Source organism: Drosophila gunungcola (assembly GCF_025200985.1).
Source record: "Drosophila gunungcola strain Sukarami chromosome 3L unlocalized genomic scaffold, Dgunungcola_SK_2 000009F, whole genome shotgun sequence".
Taxonomy (NCBI): Eukaryota; Metazoa; Arthropoda; class Insecta; order Diptera; family Drosophilidae; genus Drosophila; species Drosophila gunungcola.
In genome coordinates this window covers 1,542,522-1,564,045 of record NW_026453181.1, presented here as the reverse complement: position 1 = coordinate 1,564,045, position 21,524 = coordinate 1,542,522, and the positions used below count along the sequence as shown (strand labels likewise).

Genomic DNA, 21,524 nt, shown 5'->3' with positions numbered 1-21,524 from the left:
TTTATTTATGTTTATATAAACTTCATATTTGAGTCCTAGTTAATGTAGTTAATACATGCTTCATGTTTTAACACAATTTAAAATATTATTGGTCCTATGTACTGTACATAAATTCGAAATCAGTCGATTAAGCCTCGGAAGTTAGACATCTTTGGCTGACTTGGCTATCAACTTTGGCAGTTGCAATGTGAGTCCCAAATGCTGCAGAGGATTCGAAGACGAGGGTGAAGGTGCGGAGGAGGTTGAGGTTGCGGATAGCTTCCCATTGACCTTCTCCGGAAAATGCGGCTGCGGTGGTTGGCTGGTTGAGGCGGCCTCCTCCGAATGGAATATCTCGCCGAGAAGCTCGTAAACACGGCGCTTGAAGTAAAGTTTTTGGTGGAAGTTCATGTGCTTGATTTCGGGGCGCAGGCCCTGCAGGAATGCGTCATCGAAATCAATGATTGGCGCTGCTTCACCGTTGTGGGGCATCTGAATATGGAAATAAATAGCATAGTTGAAATAATAGTTTGAAATTAAGTTTGAAAAATTTAAATATTCGTCAAAATATTAGGGTGGAAACTTAAACTTAAAGTATCAAAGTGAGAAGAATATCATAAATTTAACTTAAACTTAAAGTACCAAAGTGAGAAGAATATCGTAATTTTACCTTGCCTAGTTTTTCATAATTAACAGGCTTGTGTTAATGCATAAAAAGCCCTAACCAGCCCTTTTGGATACAAAATTCTTTAAGTTGCACAACTATCCAATTATTTTAAACAAGAATTAAAAGCTATAAATTCTGAACTAAAGATTAAAGAAGCAGCAAAAGGTGTTTATAAAAAAGTAAAAGGACGGTGACCACGAAATTCATGTCTAAAGATGGGTGCATTGTAAAAGCACTTAATTTCTCTTAATTTTATAGAATATTTAATTTTTTTGTAACATTAAAACTCTCTGTTCATGCAAAAATGTGGTTAGTTTTTGCGCCCACCTTGGCCTCCTCTTTGCTCTCCTTGGACAAACACAGACGCTTTTTGGCCATTGCCTGCCAGGAACCCTTCTCATCCTCGGACTCCTCCGATTCGGTGACGAAGCTGTCGCGACTCTGCGCATGCTCCGTGTCCGGACTGCTTGGCGATTGCTTCATCTCGAGGAAGGCCTCCACAGGCGGTTCGTGTTCCTCATCATCCTGGTCCTGCTCCTCCTGACCCCTGGCCCTTATGCGGCGACCTCTTAGCGGAACGGGAACTCCGGGAGTAATGTGTTTCTGAAGGAACTTCAGTTCGCTCTTGAGATAGTACGTATTCGCACCGTGGTGCACCTTTATAGAGCGGGCGTAGCTGGTGCGAATGTTGCGCCAGCGTTCCTTGCAGCTTTTAACTGAAAGGGATCGAAGAATTAATTGTAATATTGTACTTTTTTATACACTATCTTCGAGAAAGGACAAATACGGTTGTTCTCTGTTTTTTTAAGTTTTATTGTTCTTATACTCTAGAAAAAAGTGGGACTAAATTTGTAATGTTTGCCTGCTCGAGGTCAAGTGCTTGTTCTTCCGATATATTTCGGCTGTTTTAACTCTTTACTTAAAGGCATCTACATATATTAAACGCTATAAATTGGAATTTTATTTGGCCACCATTAAAAATTTTAGCCGTAGCTGCAAAATGTACATTTTTGTAATTTAAAATATTTTATAAAATTAAATTAAAACAAATTTAAAAATAATATCATTGAGAAGCGGTTGACCTGATATTTGATCAAAATATTAAAGCATATATAAAAATCTGGAAAATAAATACAATTTCTTAAACACCTAACAAATTTCGCTCTAAGATATTATATAGCCACAATGTGCTATTTTGAATTGACATAGAAAAAATATCTAATTTGTGACTATAAACCCACCCGAATTTCGCATTTCTTTGGATATTTCCTTCCAGGCGTTTTTTACAGTCGATTTTCGCATATAGTTGTCATCTGATCGATCGTAAAGACAAGGATGTTGGGCCACCAAATGACATATTTTGGCATTGGTGGCGTAAATATTCGGTGATGGAGGAATTGGTCGACGGCGCGTATTCATTTCATCGATATAAGCTAAAAAATCAAACGAAAATAAATAAGAAAAACAAAAGAGAGGAAATCGATAATGAAAAACGTGTCGCCTGGGCGTGTAACAGCTGTTTTGGCGTCTTTGCATTGCTGTTTCGCCTGCAACAACAGTTATTTATGCTGCCACCGGCGCTCCATCTCCTCGAACCTACCTGAATTCTGTTAGAAAATGCTTTATTCAATTTGTGACACTGCTTTTATAACAATTATTCATTTATTTAACTGGTTTTTCAGGCGCTTGTTGCTGCCGTGCACGAAGAAGTTGCTGCTGTCGCTCGCTCTTTGCAACTGGAAACTCGCTGCGAATTCGTGTTGCGCCAACAAGTGTTGGAGCTGCAAATGCAACATTCATATTATCAATTAACAACTACTTCTGACACCTGGGGCACTGGATAGCTAGATTGTTTCGATTGTCAGCTGGTCATTTGAATCTCTAACGGGCGGCAAATATATAAACAAAACACTCGTTGCCGGCGAAATAATAAAAGGGTCACAACAAACCCAAAGTCAGAGACGTCGAGCGCTCTCTACAAACGCGAGGGGGGCCTAACTTTTAGCACGGCGTCACCCTCGCAGAGAGCGAGAATTAATGCTATGCCTCTGGTACTCACGCATACACACAGGCGAAACCGACACAGCTGCGTCGAAAGAGAACGACGGCACTGCCAGCAAAGAAACAAAAATAATATAGTTCGAGTTGGCATGACTGTTCGATCGGTTACAGAGCTGTCAACGCTTTTAACAATTAATACGAGTGTAAAACCGTTCCAGCCCTATTAAACATAAAAGCTTTAATAATTATAATTTGCATACAAGTCGTTGCAGTAAACACATTTGATATGGTTGACGTCTTATGGTTGATATTAGTTTTCCTAGTTAAACAATATAAGCTTACATCAAATTACATAACTAAGCAAATATTCTTTATCGTTTATTAGCGATATAGCAAAAAATGTGAATATTTTTAAACATATAATTGAATATTTAAATTTACGGTAAATATGTTACAATTAATTAATTTTTTTTGATCTAAAAATATTTAAGCTTTTAATGGTTTATATTAAATCTGAATATTTGTCAAAAATGTCTATTACACTTGTAAAAATTTTTATAGCGGCTTAATTGAAATGTAATATTAATCAAACACCACAAATTTTTTACTTTGAAATGCAATAAAGTAAAATCACTTAAAATACGCAAATCAAGGAGAAATAATTACCTCGAGGGCAACAAGAACTTATTAATAGTAATTTACTTTCCTCGCATTTGTCAAAAATTAGTTTATTGCTGTAGTATACGATTAATTTAGCCAACCCTGACCTAATAATACAATACAAATACACTACTACCTACCACCCCTGGCCTGCCTTCGTCAACCCTCGTTTCCCTCGTCGGCCTGCCAATTCGCTTTTCCCTGCAAGGAGAGCATGCTCTCCGCTCTCTCTTGTCGGTGTACGTAATTGTGTGCCTGTGTGCACTCGCTTGAGTTTTCGCTGCTTTTCGTCAGTCTGCGTTTTTCGTCTCAGCTGCTGCGCGCGTGTGTTGTGTTGTGGTTGTGTGAATCGAATTGCGTTTGCATTTGTAGCTACGATAAATTCTCGCTGCGCCGAGCTCTCTCGAGTAAACAGCTAAAAGTGATTTCGGGATGAGCAGTGCCACTGAGGCGAACGTGCTGCTGCTGCGAGCGGTGGAGAAACAGGCGCCGCTGTACGATCGCTACGATGAACGATACAGGAAGCGCCTGCCCAGCGAGAATTCCTGGGACATGGTGGCCGCGGAAGTCGGAGAGCCGGGTGAGTGAGTGGGAGCGAGATGGCGATACGGTGTTGCGTAGTTTTGGCCAGTGCTGCAAAGCGTCAACAAGCGCACTGTTATCGACCACCCCAGGTAATCGGACATCGATTGGTGCGCTCGGGTTGGCAGCTCGCCGCCGAGTGTGAGTTTGTGTTGGCGCAGTTGGCATCGATTAGTTTGAAAATAACGAATCTCCAGTTGAATGCAAAAGCGATGGGGTTGCTTAACAACTTTTTGCTCCTGCAAAATAATGTAGAAACTTGATGCTTGGATATTTGTGTTTTGCTTTGCATAGAAATAAGAGAAAAAAAGCATTTCAATTACAACTTAACCATTTAAATTTAATTTAAACACATTAGACAGTTAAGTTTTTATGAAATTAATATTTTAGTTTTTATTTTTACTCAATAAATTAATTTAGTTGGTAACCGCTAGCTAGTCAATTAACTTTTCTTTGGAAATTTTAAATTTTGTTAGTTTAAATAAATTTAACAGAAACATAAATGGAAACGGTTTTAAAAACGTTCAGATACATTAGTAGATTTTATTGGGGTTCTTGTTATCGGCACCTATGGATATCGGTATTGTCAAAACAATTTATATATATTTAATTTAAAGAATATTTAATAGGGACAGGCAGAAAATGCAATTTAAATTATTTGTTTGCAAGTGCTCAAACATAGACATGTCTTTAGGATTTATTAATGTCTTTGGACGTAACTAAACAAAACCCATTTCTTCTTCCTTTAGAACTAAAAGCAGATCAATTTATAAAACAAATGATTTTATTAAAAAAAAACAGTTTTGGAGGTAACGAAATATATCGAATTGATTTAATAATTGAGTCATGACTAAAAAAGGGTTTATAAATTGTGGTCACAGTAGGTATATAAAAATCAAATAAATTTTCTTGAAAATATCCATATATTAATAATAACATTTTTGTGTTGTTTTTGGGTTAATTTGGCCGTTGTTGTTCTCCGCTTATACAAATCATTGGGTGTACTTCCGCCCCAGCCCGATAATTTTTAAATTTTCAGGATACATATGTTTTGGGGTCAGTAAATAGGTTAAAGTTTGCGACAAGATCGATTTCTTTGATAATAACGGTAAAACCGTTATTGCGGTTTTTTTTTTGGCAATATCTTGAAAAACAAGATTTTTTCAAAAACACATCCATCAAAAGTTCAAGGTCTAATTGAAATACACATTTGTTGTTTTGTGACTTTTTTCGGTAAGGTTAATATTTAACGAGATTTTGCTCAAAATACATAGGTTGCTTTTTAAAGACTGGGATGTGCAAAATATCTTAACATTCATCGATACATTATCGCGTTCGTACATGTTATCGAAATATCGTAATGTATGTTAGCGATGTGCAACACATATATGCAGGAAAAATCGAGCGATTTTCGTTTTAAAAATGTTTTGCCCGATACCTTCCTCCCTTCCTGCACCATATCTGCAAAAAACAAAACTTTAACAAACAGAAAATTATACCAAAAGCTAAACATTTTTTATGCAAAATCTTCCGAAAACTTATGCTACTGAATATAAATAATATATAAAACAAAATTAACAAGAAAGGAAGCAAACTTCGGCGTGCCTAGGTTCATACACCCTTGCAGCTATTTCAAAAACTAAATACTCTTGAAAACGTTAAAATTATGATTTACTTGCGTGTATGTTTCCGATTGTCCGATTTTGATGAAATTTAAAACGTAATTCTGAAATATTTAACCATTACTATATCTCGAAGCACTAAAAAAAAATTAAAATACACCAAAGTTATAATTTTTTTTATTTATTTTTATGATTGTTCCTATGGGAGCTATATTCTATAGTCGTCCGATTTTGATGAAATTTAAATCGTAATTCTGAAATAACTAACCATTATTATTTGTCGAAGAACTAAAAAAAAAAAAAATTAAAAAATAGAAAAGTTATAATTTTTTTAAATTTATTTTTCCGATTGTTCCTATGGGAGCTATATGCTATAGTCGTCCGATCCGGCTCGTTCCGACTTATATACTACCTGCAATAAAAAGACAACTTTTGGGAAAGTTTCATGCAGATAGCTTTAAAACTGAGAGACTAGCTTGCGTAGAAACGGACGGACGGACAGACGGACATGGCTAGATCTCCTAGTGATGCTGATCAAGAATATATATACTTTATAAAGTCGGAGATGTCTCCTTCACTGCGTTGCAAACTTCTGACTGAAAATATAATACCCTCTGCAAGGGTATAAAAACAGTAATAAAAACCATTGGCAAATAAAACCAAAATTAAAATTTCAAAAATCATAGCATTAATTTAAATATAAAAAAAAATTATGATGCTATTCGAGTGTAAAGCTTACACTGAAAACTGATTTTGTCAGAGCAAAATAAAATTTTTTAAGCGGCAAGCGTTAGACATGCGAAAACCTTAAAGATGAGCAATTAATCGATAGTCTTGTAAAATATCTATAAGAGTTTAGTGATGCCACCCCCGGTCCAATTAATTGTGAGCTCATTTTAAAAGCAAATGTTGAATATTAGCTTTCAAAATATCGAAATCGAATTCGATAATTTCCCAGCTCTAGAGCAGGGCAATCCTTTTAATGCATGCGAATCTGTCGAGTTTTTCGATGCCTTGTTATCGATTATGTTTCCTAATAGCCCGTGGAGTGTTTTTTCTGTCAAACCTCGTAAGCCAGACAACTCGTGTAAACTTTATCCTCAAGTTCTCATGATCCGAAAAACATAATCAAACCTTTAATAATGAATTCCCACTTTGTTCGCGCAAGTTCTGTTTATAAATAATCTATTTACTACTCCGGCAAAAATTTGTACATATGTGTTTGCTAGAATCGGTTTGTGTGTTAGAATTGGCTTGGGCTTGGTACCAGAATTGCTATAAAAACAAAAAACTTCATATAAAAAAAACGGCACAAACGAAGTCAGCCGATTTGGTTTAGTTCTCAGTTTTGTTTTAAATGAAAAACATTGATTTTGTTTTTATTGTTTTTATTTAGAATTTTATTGGACAGGTCGAGAAAATGATCTCGGGCAAATGGGCGCCGTCACAATTGAGTGCCCGTTTTATGCCATTTTCTCCACAAAATGAAAACAGCGGCGTTTTCGACAAAAAAAAATGGCCCGACTTCCAAAAATAAGAGCATATTCCAATAGGGTGACTTCTTTTGGCCCACCTTGTACATAGAACCTTGAAATTATACACAGAAGTAAGCCACGGCCAATAATGTACCTGTCAGGTTTCATATTATTTTTATTATTGCCTGTTTATTTCAATATACTTCAACTCATTAAAATAACAATAAAGGACCAAACTTCGGCAAGCCGATGCTTGTATACCTTTGCAGAATTTGCAAAAATTAAATAATCTTCTTTCTTGGAATTTTTTTCTGCAGAAAGTACTAGATAGAATGTTTTGAATCTTTTTGCATATAATAATGTAACTTTCCATTTCATTTAAGTTTTTTTATACCCTTGCAGGGGGTATTATAATTTCAGTCAGAAGTTTGCAACGCAGTGAAAGAGACATCTCCGACACTATAAAGTATATATATTCTTGATCAGCATCACTAGGAGAGTCGATCTAGCCATGTCCGTATGTCCGTCTGTCCGTCCGTCTGTCCGTCCGTTTCTACGCAAACTAGTCTCTCAGTTTTAAAGCTATCTGCATGAAACTTTCCCAAAAGTTGTCTTTCTATTGCAGGTAGTATATAAGTCGGAACGAGCCGGATCGGACGACTAAGTATAGCTCCCATAGGAACAATCGGAAAAATAAATTTTAAAAAATTATAACTTTTCTATTTTTTACTTTTTTTTTTTTTTTAGTGCTTCGAAATATAGTAATGGTTTAAATTTCATCAAAATCGGACGACTATAGCATTTAGCTCCCATAGGAACAATCGTATAGCTGGCATAGGAACTATCGAATAACTAAGCTGAAAATCATCATAGCTTCAATGTTTTTAAACATACACGCAAGTAAAACATAATTTTAACGTTTTCAAGAGTATTTAGTTTTTGAAATAGCTGCAAGGGTATATGAACTTCGGTTTGCCGAAGTTTTCTTCCTTCCTTGTTTACAATAATAATTAGAAACAACACGTCGAGGCTCCGAAAAAAATTCTGAAAGATTATGAACTCTAAGTTTAGTTCCTCTACAATGACCCACGATCTTTAAAAATACCAAAATATCAACGAAATGGTTTATGTTTGGAAAAACGACGTTTTTTGTGGTAAAAAAAATTCTGCCAAATGGACAATTTTAGGCCAATACAGCAGTTCGTAGGTCATTGTTGTTAAGACCCATTTAAGATGATTTAATGTTAGTTTCAAACCGATCGGTCAACGTGTAGTCGAGTTATGATGTCAGCAGTTTTCAAAAATGTCGTTTGGAGATAAATGCGGTTAGAGTTTCAGGTGCAACGGTACCTGCCTGTGAGGGGTCGCTCTTTAGAACGTTGCCATTCAAAAATTTTGGGCACAACCAAGCCGCTTTCACAGGATGTTTTTTAAATTGCAAACTATGGATTAGGCAAAAAAATTGATTTTAAAGACATCTAAATTTCGAATTACACTGGCTTACGAATTTAAATCGACAAAGATCAGACCTTGATTTTTCGGTGCAGATGGACTCCCTGATACAGAAAATACAGTCTTGAAAATGACTAAGTAAATAAAAATATATCAATTTTCTCCGATAAACTTTTTGTTTTGTTTTATTTATATATTTTTTTTACCAAGCGTATATCTGGATGGATTGAACACGTAAAAATTCTTATTCTTACAAAATTGATATTATATTAAATATATTTATTATTTATTGTTAGTATTTAACAATTTTGTTGTAGGTACTTTTGATTTTAATTATGTTAAATATTCTTTATTGTGACATTTAAACTGAGTTGCGAAACTGATAGTTTTCAAGTTATTTGTTAGGCTGTTCCAGAGACGTATAGCATTTATAAAAAATTGTCTATTTGAACAAAGCCATTTAAATCTTGGGAATATAAAAATACGATTCCTTATGCATATTGGGAGGATGAGATTATTGAAGTGATACGATGGATTTCTTATACTGTGCTTGTAATAATAATGTGTACACTTTAAAAATAAGCAAGGCCTATTTGACAGTTTGAGCAAGTTGTACATAAATGTGACTAAGGAACGTATAATAATGTACTATAAATAAATTCTATTAATTACATTGTTTACACTTCGCTAAACTTGAGAATTAAAAATAACTATAATATTCAAAAATATGTAGCCTACATTTATGCGTAGCCTTCATTAAAAGCATTGAAATGAAAATACATATACGTTCCCAACTGTGTAGTTTTCCTTGATTTTCCAAAGGCTGAGGTAAAAACTCAACTGATTGTCAGGGAAATTTGTTGATGCACTTATTTCATATTCCGTGTGTTAGGTACGTAGTTATTGATGATTTCGGATTACATTGGAATTTTTTGGGTTGGCTTTCCAGCCCAATCAGGGGGGTTTATGCCAGATGCGTTTGCATGGGTCGCTACCTGTGCTTCTGTAATTCAAATATTATTCTACCTGTATAACTTAACCGCTTGCTCTTTCTGTCTTGCAGTGGAAAAGTGCAAGCGACGCTGGCGTCAGCTGCGAAACGATTATACCCGCTGGTGCAACGCGGACGCCAACCGCCGACGAAGTGGCCAGCGCCGCTTGTCCTACCCGCTGGCCGATGAGCTGCGCTTTTTGGACCGCCATCTGAACCTGAACGAAGACGTGGCCATCGAGGACGAGCGCAGCGTATCGTCGGACAAGGACAGGGATAGCAACCGAGACAGCGAGAGCAGGGATCACCTTCAGCAGCAGCCACAGGCATCCTTAAAAAAGGACGCCACACTGGCAAAGAAGCCAGTCAGGCAGGGAAAGCCGATCAGCAAACTTACTGAAGAGGTCGAAACTTCGGAAATTAACGGGGACAAGGATCAAACTGAGAAAGGTTCTCCCAAACAGGAGTTGGACGAAGCGGAGGAGCCAGAGAAGGTACCCGAACTGGACAGTTTCCTGCAGTCGGACAACGAAGGCGACGAGTGCGAAGATGAGGAGCACCTAGAGCAACTGGAAGGCTTCGACTTTGACCTGGAACAATCGATCCAGGAACAGGAATCTTCGCCCGATAAGTCACTGGCAACGGATAACGCCGACTCACCCGCCAGCCAGTCGGAGTTCTTCATCAAGCAAAGCAACGATCCCCATTTGCTGATCATTGGCAAAAAGAACTCGTCATCAGCTTCTGTTGGTGAGCCCGAGGGCGAAGACTCCAATTCCGGGGATCCCCTTGAGGAGGAGGACGGGGAGGCCATGGAGGACAGTGCCGATGAATCTGTTGGGGCAGGTGAAAGCCGAAGCGCTGCCAGCGACACGGCCATCTCTCCCAGTGGCCGTTTGCGCCGCTTACGCCGTGCAGTACGCTCCTCCTTAAGTTCCGCGGGCATCAAGGATTTGCCGATTCAAAAACCTGGCCTGGGCCAGCGAATTACGCGTTTGCAGCGCAGGAAATCGATGAGTTTGGCGGCCGTGCACAGTGTGAGGAGTGCCACGTCGCCGGTGAAGATGACTCCCGTGCCCAGATCGCAGCCGATCAATAAGCCGCCATCCGGTCAAGTCCAGATCAAGAAAGTGAACCCTCGCGACGATATCTTTCCACGACCTAAGCCGCCAGCTGACAGTCAGACTCAGAATCAGAATCAGAATCAGAACCAAACCAAAACCCCACGACCTTCGACGCCAGCTGGAAGTCAGAATCAGAATCAGAAACAAAACCAAACCAAAACCCAACACCTCATCTACCCGAAAAGCGATGCGGTGATTGCCATCCCACAGGTGCCAGCTCCGCCACCACAACGAAGATCCGTGGGCAGGCCGCCCAAGAAGATACAGTTTATCCAGCGGATGGTGGGTCCGCAGCCCCGACCACAGTCGCCCGTTCCCACCAAAGTCTTGACCATAAGCAAGCCCAGCAGCGCACCCGTAAATGGAGGCAGCAGCGGCAGTAACACTGCCAATAAAAGTACCAGCAGCGCTAGCACCATGACCAAAGTTAGCAACACCCTCAAGTCACCTGAGAACATAACCGTGATGAGCTACAGTCCCAGCTCGACTAACACCACCAGCAGCGCCAAGGCCACCAGCAGTCCCTCGGGTACGGTGGTGACTGCTGTACCCACTACAAGCACTGCTGGATCGTCCATTACAGTGCCACCATATCTCACACTTTTGAAGCGCGTCGAACGGGGCTCACAAACCGACAGCCCTTCCATCTTCTCCGACTGACCACTTTCTCGAAATGATCAAGCCCCAGATGCGGGAGATGAACCCCCGCCAGAAGATGCATTTCAAGCAGAAGGTATTCCAAGCGCTGATGGAGACCTTTGACGACGCCACCGACTTCCCATCGGCAGGAGAGCTGCAGCACTTCAATATCAACACGCCCTCAGGATTCGAGCACGTTTCGGATCCGGAGCTTCGGCTGGTCAGAGAGCTGGTCAGCATGGTCAGCGCGGCTAAGGTCACCGTAATAAAACCGACAGGCGGCGAGGCGGCCACTGCCCGCAGCCCTGTTGTTTCCGACGTTCTGCGAGGACCGCGGGCAAACGTTCCGCGCCACGTCATCCAGCGGGTCTACAAGCCGGGCGCGGGACTCGAGATCGCCAGCAACAGCGCAGGCGGGGCCGGCCAGGAGAAGAAGATGTACCGGATCCTGCAGATGAGTGGCAAGCCGAATGGCAACCTGAGTGCCTCGCTGGAAAATCTGCGCAAGGAGAGCGTGGACAGCAACCACAGTGCGGTGAGGGTGGCCCACGCCCCAGTGGCCAGTCCCAAGGGAGCTACCATAGTGGCTTCTGTGAGGCCGCAGGGATTGAACAACTTCTTTGGCCAGGGCAATGCAGTGCAGCCGGCCAAGGGCGGTCCGCCGGTGAAGGTGCGAGCCATGTCCCGCAGGTATTCCGTCTGCGGCAGCGGCAACCCAGCCAATGCCCCTCCTGCCAGCCAGGTGCCCGCCAATGGCAGCTCCCTGAACTCCAACCTGAGTCCCATGGAGGCGGCCATGCTGAAGCGCAGACTGATGGCACCTGCCCAGGGAATGGTGCCACCGTCCCAGCGTCCTCGCTACTCCGCCGTTGCCGCTGGACAAATGGGCACCGTGCCACACGGCAGCAGTTTGCTGGTGAGGAAGTCCGTGGGCAGCGTTCCCGGCAACCAGAAGCAGGCCTCGCCCACCGGCGGGTTATCGACGCCTCAGAAAACTCCGCAGATTGCCAGTGTGCAGGGAGCCGCCTTCAACGATTTTGTCCACCCCAAAGCCGCTGCAGCCTCCTCCGGTGAAGGAAGCTCCCCATCGACCGCGCTGAAGCGCAGCCTGGTGGTGGCCAACACCAAGACCTCCTTCCAGGATCTTCTGCAGCAACCGAGTCAGCCGTTGCAGCGGAAAAAGAAGGAGTCCTCGGAGACGGCAGCCACAATTGCTGCGGATGATTTTTCACTAGCCAGCCTCAAGCGGGAGCCAGTGGACCACATTGACGATCAGGACGACATACTCGGCATGTAGAGTTCAGCCAAGCGAAACACCTGCAGATCGCGTAAAGCACCAACACTGAAATATACCAAGAATCTTAAAGATTAAACAAAAAGACAAAAGAAATCATCGAAACACAAACTATATTTGTTATCTAAAGCACCTATAATGTTGCCTAAAACATTTGTTTGAAAACCAAAATAGGTTTAAGAATTTCACTCTTCGAATTTGTTGCTGTAAAAAGTAATCCACACTAATGCAAACTTTTTATGATAGGAATACGATTGAAAGTTTCTTGACCATTTTTGTTATAAAATTAAAAAAACGCAAAAATTATACAAAACATTTGCGAATATTCCTAATGTAGCCATAAATTTGATTTTAAGAGAAAATCGAATATTAAAATTCATTTCACAATTTGTAGTCATACACAACCAATAAATATTGCCTTTACTCAAATTAAAATAAATGTGATAAAATTCGTTATGGGAGTTTATTAAGTCAATTCTTTTCGTTGACATTTGTATTACCACTTTTCGAGTATCTAAATCCAATGTTTGTGATCCAAACAGCAAGAATAAGCAACGGTTTGTATCACTGGGAAACAAATTATAAATTATTATAAACCGATTTCGCCATTTTTAAGGTGGTTGAATAGAAAAGATATATATGGTATATGGAAACTTCAGTATCATTAAATTTCAAGTTTTGATTCATGCTAAGTCATCATAGTCGACACAAGCTAAAGTTTTTAGCTTTTTAGTATCTGGTGATACTAAACTTTCAAAACTTTCAGCTATGGTGAAAAAGTCTTCTTCACCCGGAGTAATAAGCACTTCAGGGTATTCCAGTGGTCGTCTCTTTTGCACAGCGTAGTTCAGGGATCTTTGTTGGAACAGTTTTAGGTTTTCCAAATATTTTCTACGGTTTCTTAAAAATCTCTTAAAAAAACGTATTTCTTTTGCGATTAGTGAAGGCATATCCGGCAGTATTTTAAGAACATGTTGTTCATACAATTCTAACTCGAGAAGACGCTCCTCACACGTTTGAAGTTGATTCTTCAAAGATATAAGAAGTTTCTTCAAAACAGTGTTAGCTACCACCTCCTTGGTTAGTTCGGCCAAGGACCGTGGGGTTACCAAAAGCTGAGGTTCAACTTTTCTGATTTTCTTCCACAGTTTTTCTTGCATGCGTTCCACTTTCCACTGCGACTGAAACATGCGTCTTAAATCTGTCCGTTCTTTTCGCAAAATGTGTTTTATGTATCTTAACTCGTATAGTACATAGCTTTTGTTCCTTGTATATTTAAGACAATCTTTCGGCTCTTCCTTAACTCCATATTCTGCCTCAAACTCTTTTTCTGGATTTCCTTCCTCTTTTTCCTTTAACTTTTCATCAAGCTGTTTAGTTGTTTTTCTCCCAATAGTTTTTTCTAAATCTTCATTCTTTTTAAGTTCGTCCTTTTCCTTTTTTAATTCAAGTTTATTCAAATCCTCCATATTTAAAAAATATATATTTGATTCGTATGTATCGATTCAAAATTCATTTTTTTATAGAGAAAAACTAAAATGTTTTCGAGTGACAGGTTACCGCCACCTATACAAAATTTTTTTTCGGCGAGCTATGAAAAAAATGTTTTTTTTATACCCTTGCAGAGGGTATAATAATTTCAGTCAGAGGTTTGCAACGCAGTGAAGGAGACGTTTCCGACCCTATAAAGTATATATATTCTTGATCAGCATCACTAGTCGATCTAGCCATGTCCGTCTGTCCGTCCGTCTGTCCGTCCGTTTCTCTGCAAACTAGTCCATCAGTTTTAAAGCTATCTGCATGAAACTTTCCCAAAAGTTGTCTTTCTATTGCAGGTAGTATATAAGTTGGAACGGCCCGGATCGGATGACTATAGCATATAGCTCTCATAGGAACAGTCGAATAAATATGAAAAAAAATTATTACTTTGCTGTTTTTTAATTTTTTTGTAGTTCTTCGACATATAGTAATGATTAAATATTTCAGAATTACGGCTTAAATTTCATCAAAATCGGACGACTATATCATATAGCTCCCATAGGAACAATCGGGAAAAAAATACAAGCAATTATAACTGCTGTTTTCTAAATTTTTTTTTAGTTCTTCGACATATAGTAATGATTAAATATTTCAGAATTACGGTTTAAATTTCATCAAAATCGGACGACTATATCATATAGCTCCCATAGAAATAATAAAAATATATAAAATAACTATCTAATAATTGAGCTGCAAATCATCATAGCTTCAATGTTTTTAAAAATATACGCAAGTAAATCATAATTTTAATGTTTTCAAAAATGTTTAATTCTTGCAATAGCTGCAAGGGTATATGAACTTCCGCTTGCCGAAGTTTGCTTTTTTCTTCTTTTTAAATGCATTTTTTGTCCTTATTATTTATTTTGTTTTTTCACTTAAATACCCTCCCACGAGAGAAACCACATAACTAGATAAATTTTAGCCATCAACTTATATTCATTAGACAGATTAGAAAGAACCAAATAATTGTTTAAACTTGAAAAGGGACCATGTCTTACCTTCACCTGCTTAAGAACTTAAGGTTTCCTATTTTTGTTACTATTGATTACCTTGAATTTAAAGTTTATCACTAATTCGCACTGTGGCGTTTTTATTTTTTTATATTAAGAGATCAATAAGAAACAAGGTAAGAATTGCAAACAACATTTGTTTCTATATAAAAATCCTAACACTAAGTAGACTTGTAGGCATAGAACAGAATTTAAAAGTATATTTGGATACATTCATGCAGCATTTTGTTATGAACCTAAACATTATTTTTAATTATAGGTATATGAGCTCAATAATAAAATAAATCTTTATTTCAAGAAATTTAAATATTTTTATCACAACTTTTTAACATTAAATAGATTAAGTAGTGAAAACAGAGATATTTCACAAAAAAAAGTAAATGAGTCACAAATACCGAGTGTGACTTATTTTTACGTTCGCCTGCTGGTGCAATTACCTCAATGAGTGTAAAATACGTGGACTTAACTTCTGACTAACACGTCATCAATGGGAAAAGATTAGATATATGTTTGTTTGAAATAGTCCAATAGTGCTAAAAGTCCACATACAGAGTAACAAATATATTAATTTGTAGGTTTTGATATCGGCCTAATTGTATATATTAGTACCTTTAATTTTTATTGATTCGTTACAATTTTTTTTTTTTAGTTGCTGGAATAAAAAAGTAGTATCAATTATTCCTTATTTTGGTATTGTTACTCTTTTAAGATGTGAGTGATATGGAAAGGGTTTTAGCGAAGGCGCGACGCCAATTCTCTCTGGTCACGTTATTGGATCCAATACTTCCCGTATTGGGTGAACCACCGGCCAAGATTTACAAGGCATCGGCCAATCTGATTCTCTTTTCACACTCTCGGGCTCGAAATCTAATCTGAAGAGGTCTGCCTCGATCGTGGCCGTAAATAAGGGAGTCAGTGCCCAGATAAGGCCGCTATAAAAGCTCGCCTCAAGTGGCTACGTAGTTCAGTCGTTTTTAAACCGATCACCATGAAATACTTTGCTGTTTGCGCCCTCCTTATCCTGCCGCTGGTCAGCGGTGGATTCGCGCCACCCACCAGGCACTTTGTGGCCTACGAGATCCAGTCCACGCACAATATGCCCCAGATGGATGGTAAGAGGCAAAAGACACATTTAAAATGTTTTCAAAAGAAATAGCATAGTTTCGCGAACTACAAAAACACCACAAATAAAAAAACAAACAAAAAGGGTGACAACATATTTTGAAAAAAAATATTCCGATTTCAATACTTTTTAAAACCATTCTAAATATTTTAAACTTAAATTGAAGCTCTTAATAGCTAAATAAGTGAAGTATATGATATATACTTTTAAAAAATTAATTAATAATTAAAATGAAAACAAAATTCAATTTTAGAATAATTCGTTGATTTCTTAAAGCTGTTTAAGTTGATACCTACTTTTGACCAATTGAGTTCTTTATAATCAAATCATGCATACTTACGTAATTGAAATAAAAGTGTAACCCAATCTAACAATAATTTGGTTTTATCGCTTTGTAAATCCAACATTATGTTATTATTTTGGCTTTGCACAAAACATGCAAATTAAATTCATAATATGACCCTGTTTAGCCATCTTCCAGAAGATGCAGGCCATGCTTCAGAACATGATTCCGGATATGTCCGTCCAGGACTGACGCCGGTGAGTTGCCCGATATGTCGGTGGCCACTGACGCCGATCCGACCCCCAGGAGGCGTTCCGCCGAGTTCAAGGTCGCCCCAGTCACCAAGTTTGCCCAGATTCCCGATATGTCAGGTTCAGGCTGACGTCGACCTAATCCCAGACATGTCTGTGGCCACCGATGCTGACAACACTCCCGAACGCGCCTCTATTGGCCTAATGAAGCCACTGTTGGACAGGATCGCCGGCGCCATTGCCAGCGTGGATGCCGATCTGATTCCCGATATTTCCGTTGCCTCCGATGCGGATGAGGCCCCCAGGAAACCCGTCGCTGGCCTGAGGACTCTGCCCCTGTTCACCAAGGATCTCCGGAGGCGAGCCAGTGGAGCCCATGATCCATGCCGATGCTGATTTGATTCCCGATATCTCGGTGGCCTCCGATGCGGATGTGATCCCCAAGGAGGCTGTTGCCGGTCTCAAGACCCTGCCCCAGTTGACCAAGGTCTCCGGAGCAGAGCCCGTGGTGCTTGAAGCCCAAGTTGATGCCGATCTGATTCCGGATATTTCCGCGGCTTCCGATGGCGAGGACAAGAGTAAGTACCCTCCTCATGAAAACACGTTAAAAATAAAAATATGTAGAGTTCCATTCGGCATTCTGATTGTACATTTTAAACATTTTTTAAAGAACAGAAATGTTTAGATTTGAAAATTCTGTTTTTTTCATTAAATTACCAACCATCAACTGGATTTTCCCTCATTGGATTATATAACTTATTCAATAATCCAATACTTTCCTTTTTTATATTAAGAGTACGAGAATTTTAAATGATTCTTCACGTAGCTCGTTTTTTTTATTATCTAAAAAACAAAATCAAATACAATATTTAAACAGTTTAATGGAAAATAAATAAATGTGGAAAACTAAAATGTAAATACGGTTATATTAACTGATGTAAAAGGTATTAAGGCACCATATTTTATTTTTTATTTGTTAATGTTTTTTAATTTACCATTATTTTTCTTGTTCGTAGTCGCCAAGCAGCTGCCCGATATCTCCGTGGCCAGCGATGCCGACTTCGATCCCAAGGAGACCTTGGCTGCTATTTGGCAAAGCTCCACTAACTGACTCAGGAATCCGTCAGCAGACCCTAATTAAATCGAAAAACATCCGTATCTAACTGGTTGTGTGTTATTGTATTTTTAAGTTTTTATATTTTTGGCAATAATCAATTTTTGAGAAGAGCGCAGCTGGTTTTTTTGCTTTCATTTATAATCAACCATTGATTGGAGTGGTCTGATTGGATCGATTTAATATAAACTTCCTATCGCTCGAGTGGTTGTCTTTGTTGGGTATATATTATCATTATTGAAAAAAACGTTGAACGTCAGCGTCAGTGATGAGACATTTTGGAAATGCTATAACTACAAAAAAAAAAAAACAGAATTGGGGATTTAACACGTTAGCGCAATTTAACGTAGTGTTTTTTGCATTTTTACCCCTGTAAATTGGTTTATTAAAGCTATTATTTGTATTTTTCTCTGATAAATGGCAGCTAGTACAGTTAAAAACCAATTTTTTGCTATGAATTATAAAAACGATTAAATATTCAATGAATACACTCCTAAAAATATTCTAAACTCGTTTTCCTAAAGCTTTATTAAACTAATTACCTTAGGGGGCCATTAATTGTGAACTAATGCATCCTGAACAGCTTATCTCCAATTCATGTCGCAGAAGGAAATTTATGTGGACAAAAGACTCAACCTGACCTCTGCCATCTTTACAACGGCAAACAGTTCCCAAACTAGAGACACAAAGAGCCCGGACCTAATCCAAGTTCAGGCTTTGCATGCTGCCCGAGAAAAAACTGATTAGTTTTGGCCCTGGACTAACCTCGCAACTAACAAATAAAATTAGTTTTTTTTTCGGCAGGAGTGAGAGGCGGAGGAGTTTTCTGGAGTATTGTATTGCTTGCTATTTATAAAAAGGAATTAACGGCAAAAACCGGACCCACACACAAAAGTGCCCCGAATGTGATCCCAATGTGGCACATGGCCATAAACAACGCGGGGGTGCAGATGCCGCTCGGAGCGGGGAGTCTGTGCCAGTGATGCTGATTTGGATCCAGTTTTGTTTTGGGTAATACATATATCATTTAATGAAAGGACAACAATTCACTTCAAGATGTGGATACCACTTTGGTCGTATATAATCACGACTACCACTTTAACTTCAATATCTTTGCATCGCCTATTAGTTACAATTATTGCTCAAACATAAATTAAGATCCGAATTTGATTGGAAAGTTTGAAAATACTGCAGAAGCGAAATTGTTGACATAATTTTGTAATAAATTTTGTGAGCTGCAATTTTGTCATACTATTGGTGGCCATCTCTGTTGTGTTATGCTGGAGGTTCTGCGATATTGTTGTCGCTGCCGTTGTGATTTTCATACAAAAGCGCTAAAGCGGCTACTAAATTACGTGCTCATGTGTTCTAGTTCGGTTCAACTGTTCCGCCCCCATCCCCTCATCCAGGCCGCCCTACTCCACCGCCCTCTTTGCATTGCGAGCAAATCGCATTTGGAGCCGCTAATGAACCGCAGTGGTCCCGACCAGGAGGCGGCCATCGGTGGTGCTGGTGGTTCTGCTGCTGGTACATATATCAGTGGTGCAGCAGTCCCGACATCGTACGGGTTCTGTTTCTGGTTTTTGTTTTCGGTTTTTCGCAGCTTCGCTTTTACCTTTTGCCGCATTTTCAAATGTATTTATAAGGTCGAGGTTCTCGACTGGAAAATACCCCGCATTTCGCAACTGAAAGCTGTTTAACTAAAAAACTGCTGTAAAGTTGTGATCGAAAAATTTTTAAGAGCTAAGGGACAGGATATTGACAAATCCTTTATATTTCACTAAGCCATATCTTTTCTGTAAGAATATTTTTAGTTTATATCACAAAAGTACTAAATAACTTTGACCTCGAAACTAGACCCAAAATGCGTTAAATTATTATTATTATGCCACGACTTTGGAAACGATATATTGTCCCATTGGCATTATGGCAATATACCCTTGAAATCAATGTGAACTGGGTGTAAAACTACCGTTTAAAAGTGTAACAATGCTGTTAACTATTGTGGGCAGGCCCGTGGATTGAAGTGCATTGCATGCACGGGAAAAAGTGGAAGGGAATAAACAGGGGAGATCTGCAACAATTGGCGCTTGATTAAGGTGTGCTACCTATGTTAGTGTAGGGGTGAGTTGAAAAAGCGTTGCCGAAAATTTCAATCCACTTACAGGCAAAACAATTTTATCCGCTTTACCCGCTTTCTTTTTAAATTTCATTCCAAATTGTGCCATCAAATTGTCAGAGGCAGGGTAAAAGATATTTAACTAAGCGCGTTAAAAATAGTTTCCTTGTTCCCGACCATATTAATGGACTCAAACTGAGATAACCTTTGCAGTTGAATCGACACATTATATATAATTTTTACTGATGCTAATAAAACATTATTGAAGAAACTAAACTAGTTTAACTTAGAACTGAAATTTATATTTCAATACTTATAGTTATTTCAATATATTTATTTTAAGCAGTAGGACACCACAGAACTATTCTTAGCAAATGAATGCTATTCATAGTTATTTGCCGATAGAACTTATTTTTTGAAGACATTTGTTTGCAATCAAAATCGATGAAAAGTTTTCTTGAAGAAAAGTTGAAAAAATGGAAAAAAAAAATATATATATTTATAAAAAGTTATTTTAGATCTCGTCTTGGTATTGTTACATTTATGATCATGTCAAATTATCAACGCTACACGCCCAGGAAGACTCTCGCTCTTTCGCTGAAATGAATGGAATTTTGGAAAAAAATTTTTCTGATGCAGCCCAGATACTTCGCTCTGCAGAGCCATTCCAAATTTCTTTCATAATCCCATGATTGCTTTATCAAATTCTATCAGGATTATAGGTCTAAGTAACTTAAAATGCAATGAACTCGGCGAAAAAAAAACAAATGCCTTAAGGGCGTTTTTAATATTTTTAATAAAACTTGTCCCTCAGTTTTAAAGGTATCTGCATAATTCTTTTCCAAAAGTTCTCTTCATATTACAGGTGGTACATAAGTCGGAACAAGCCGCATCGGAAGACTAAAACATATAGCTCCCAATAGAACAATCAAAAAAAAAAATATATATACGAAATTAATTCGAATATTTAGATGTTTTTTTGCTAGCAATAGCTGCAAAGGTATAACAACTTCGACGCGCCGAAGTTATACTTTAACAATATATTATATAACCATATCTTCATTTAAAAGGCTATATTTGCATATCAGAGTTGTAGGTAGTTATGCGAATTGTGTACGTTTAAAAAATTGGAGTCTGAAAATAAGTTCTTTGGAAGCTAAGAAATGTGCCTGCAAAAGTGCTAGAAAAAGGACAATTTATTAAAATCCTTAAATGCAACAATCTCATAATACAAAACATATCAACAAATAAACAAAGGCACGATTACATCCAATTACAACGACTAAAAAAATTATGAAAAAAAAAAACTAAGAAATAACGAAAATATATCGAAATCAACAATTATGTCTGCATTTCAAAAGTAATTCGAACCAGAAATTATTTGTCGGGTAATTTTATAAATAATTATAATTGTCGGGCAAAGGTTAAGAGGAACGACATTTTGTGGTTTTTTTCCCGCAAAACGTTTCAGTTAACAGAGCGGATTAAGGAGCTCAAATTTTGGATCAAAATGCAGGCAGCCACAATACCTACCCTACTTATAGTATAACTTACTTTCATTTACTTTGCGCTGCTGTGGCTGTCAGGACCAAAGTTTTC

General features: G+C 38.5%; 3 protein-coding genes across 6 annotated transcripts; 2 read left to right on the top strand and 1 right to left on the bottom strand.

Annotated features, from left to right (window-relative positions):
- Positions 1–4: 4 nt before the first annotated feature.
- LOC128259681 (uncharacterized) lies at positions 5–3,622 on the bottom strand. Of its 4 annotated transcripts, XM_052992214.1 has the most exons (5): positions 3,448–3,622; positions 2,247–2,427; positions 1,888–2,079; positions 974–1,362; positions 5–471 (listed from the first exon to the last, which is right to left on the bottom strand). In XM_052992214.1, exons 3-5 carry the CDS (start codon positions 2,063–2,065, stop codon positions 142–144), a joined length of 897 nt encoding a protein of 298 aa, XP_052848174.1. In that variant the 5' UTR covers positions 2,066–2,079; positions 2,247–2,427; positions 3,448–3,622; the 3' UTR covers positions 5–141. The 4 variants fall into 4 exon arrangements, with proteins under 4 accessions (XP_052848174.1, XP_052848175.1, XP_052848176.1 ...); XM_052992215.1 differs by lacking the exon at positions 2,247–2,427 and having other exon boundaries at positions 3,444–3,622; XM_052992216.1 differs by lacking the exon at positions 2,247–2,427.
- A 117-nt stretch (positions 3,623–3,739) lies between these two features.
- LOC128259672 (uncharacterized) lies at positions 3,740–12,939 on the top strand. Its single transcript, XM_052992201.1, is given in 3 exon segments — positions 3,740–3,887; positions 9,502–11,210; positions 11,212–12,939. Coding segments are annotated over 3 exon segments (3,135 nt in total). The 3' UTR covers positions 12,490–12,939.
- A 3,050-nt stretch (positions 12,940–15,989) lies between these two features.
- LOC128259682 (uncharacterized) lies at positions 15,990–17,924 on the top strand. Its single transcript, XM_052992217.1, is given in 6 exon segments — positions 15,990–16,147; positions 16,629–16,683; positions 16,685–16,811; positions 16,813–17,040; positions 17,042–17,270; positions 17,709–17,924. Coding segments are annotated over 6 exon segments (858 nt in total). The 5' UTR covers positions 15,990–16,023; the 3' UTR covers positions 17,804–17,924.
- Positions 17,925–21,524: the final 3,600 nt, after the last annotated feature.

Coding starts and splice junctions, on each gene's coding strand:
- LOC128259681 (XM_052992215.1), bottom strand. CDS start 2,065: ATGAATACGCGCCGTCGACCAATTCCTCCATCACCGAATATTTACGCC. Junction 1,363..1,887: donor CAAAGAAATGCGAAATTCGG/GTGGGTTTATAG, acceptor GATCCCTTTCAG/TTAAAAGCTGCAAGGAACGC. Junction 472..973: donor AGAGCAAAGAGGAGGCCAAG/GTGGGCGCAAAA, acceptor TTCCATATTCAG/ATGCCCCACAACGGTGAAGC.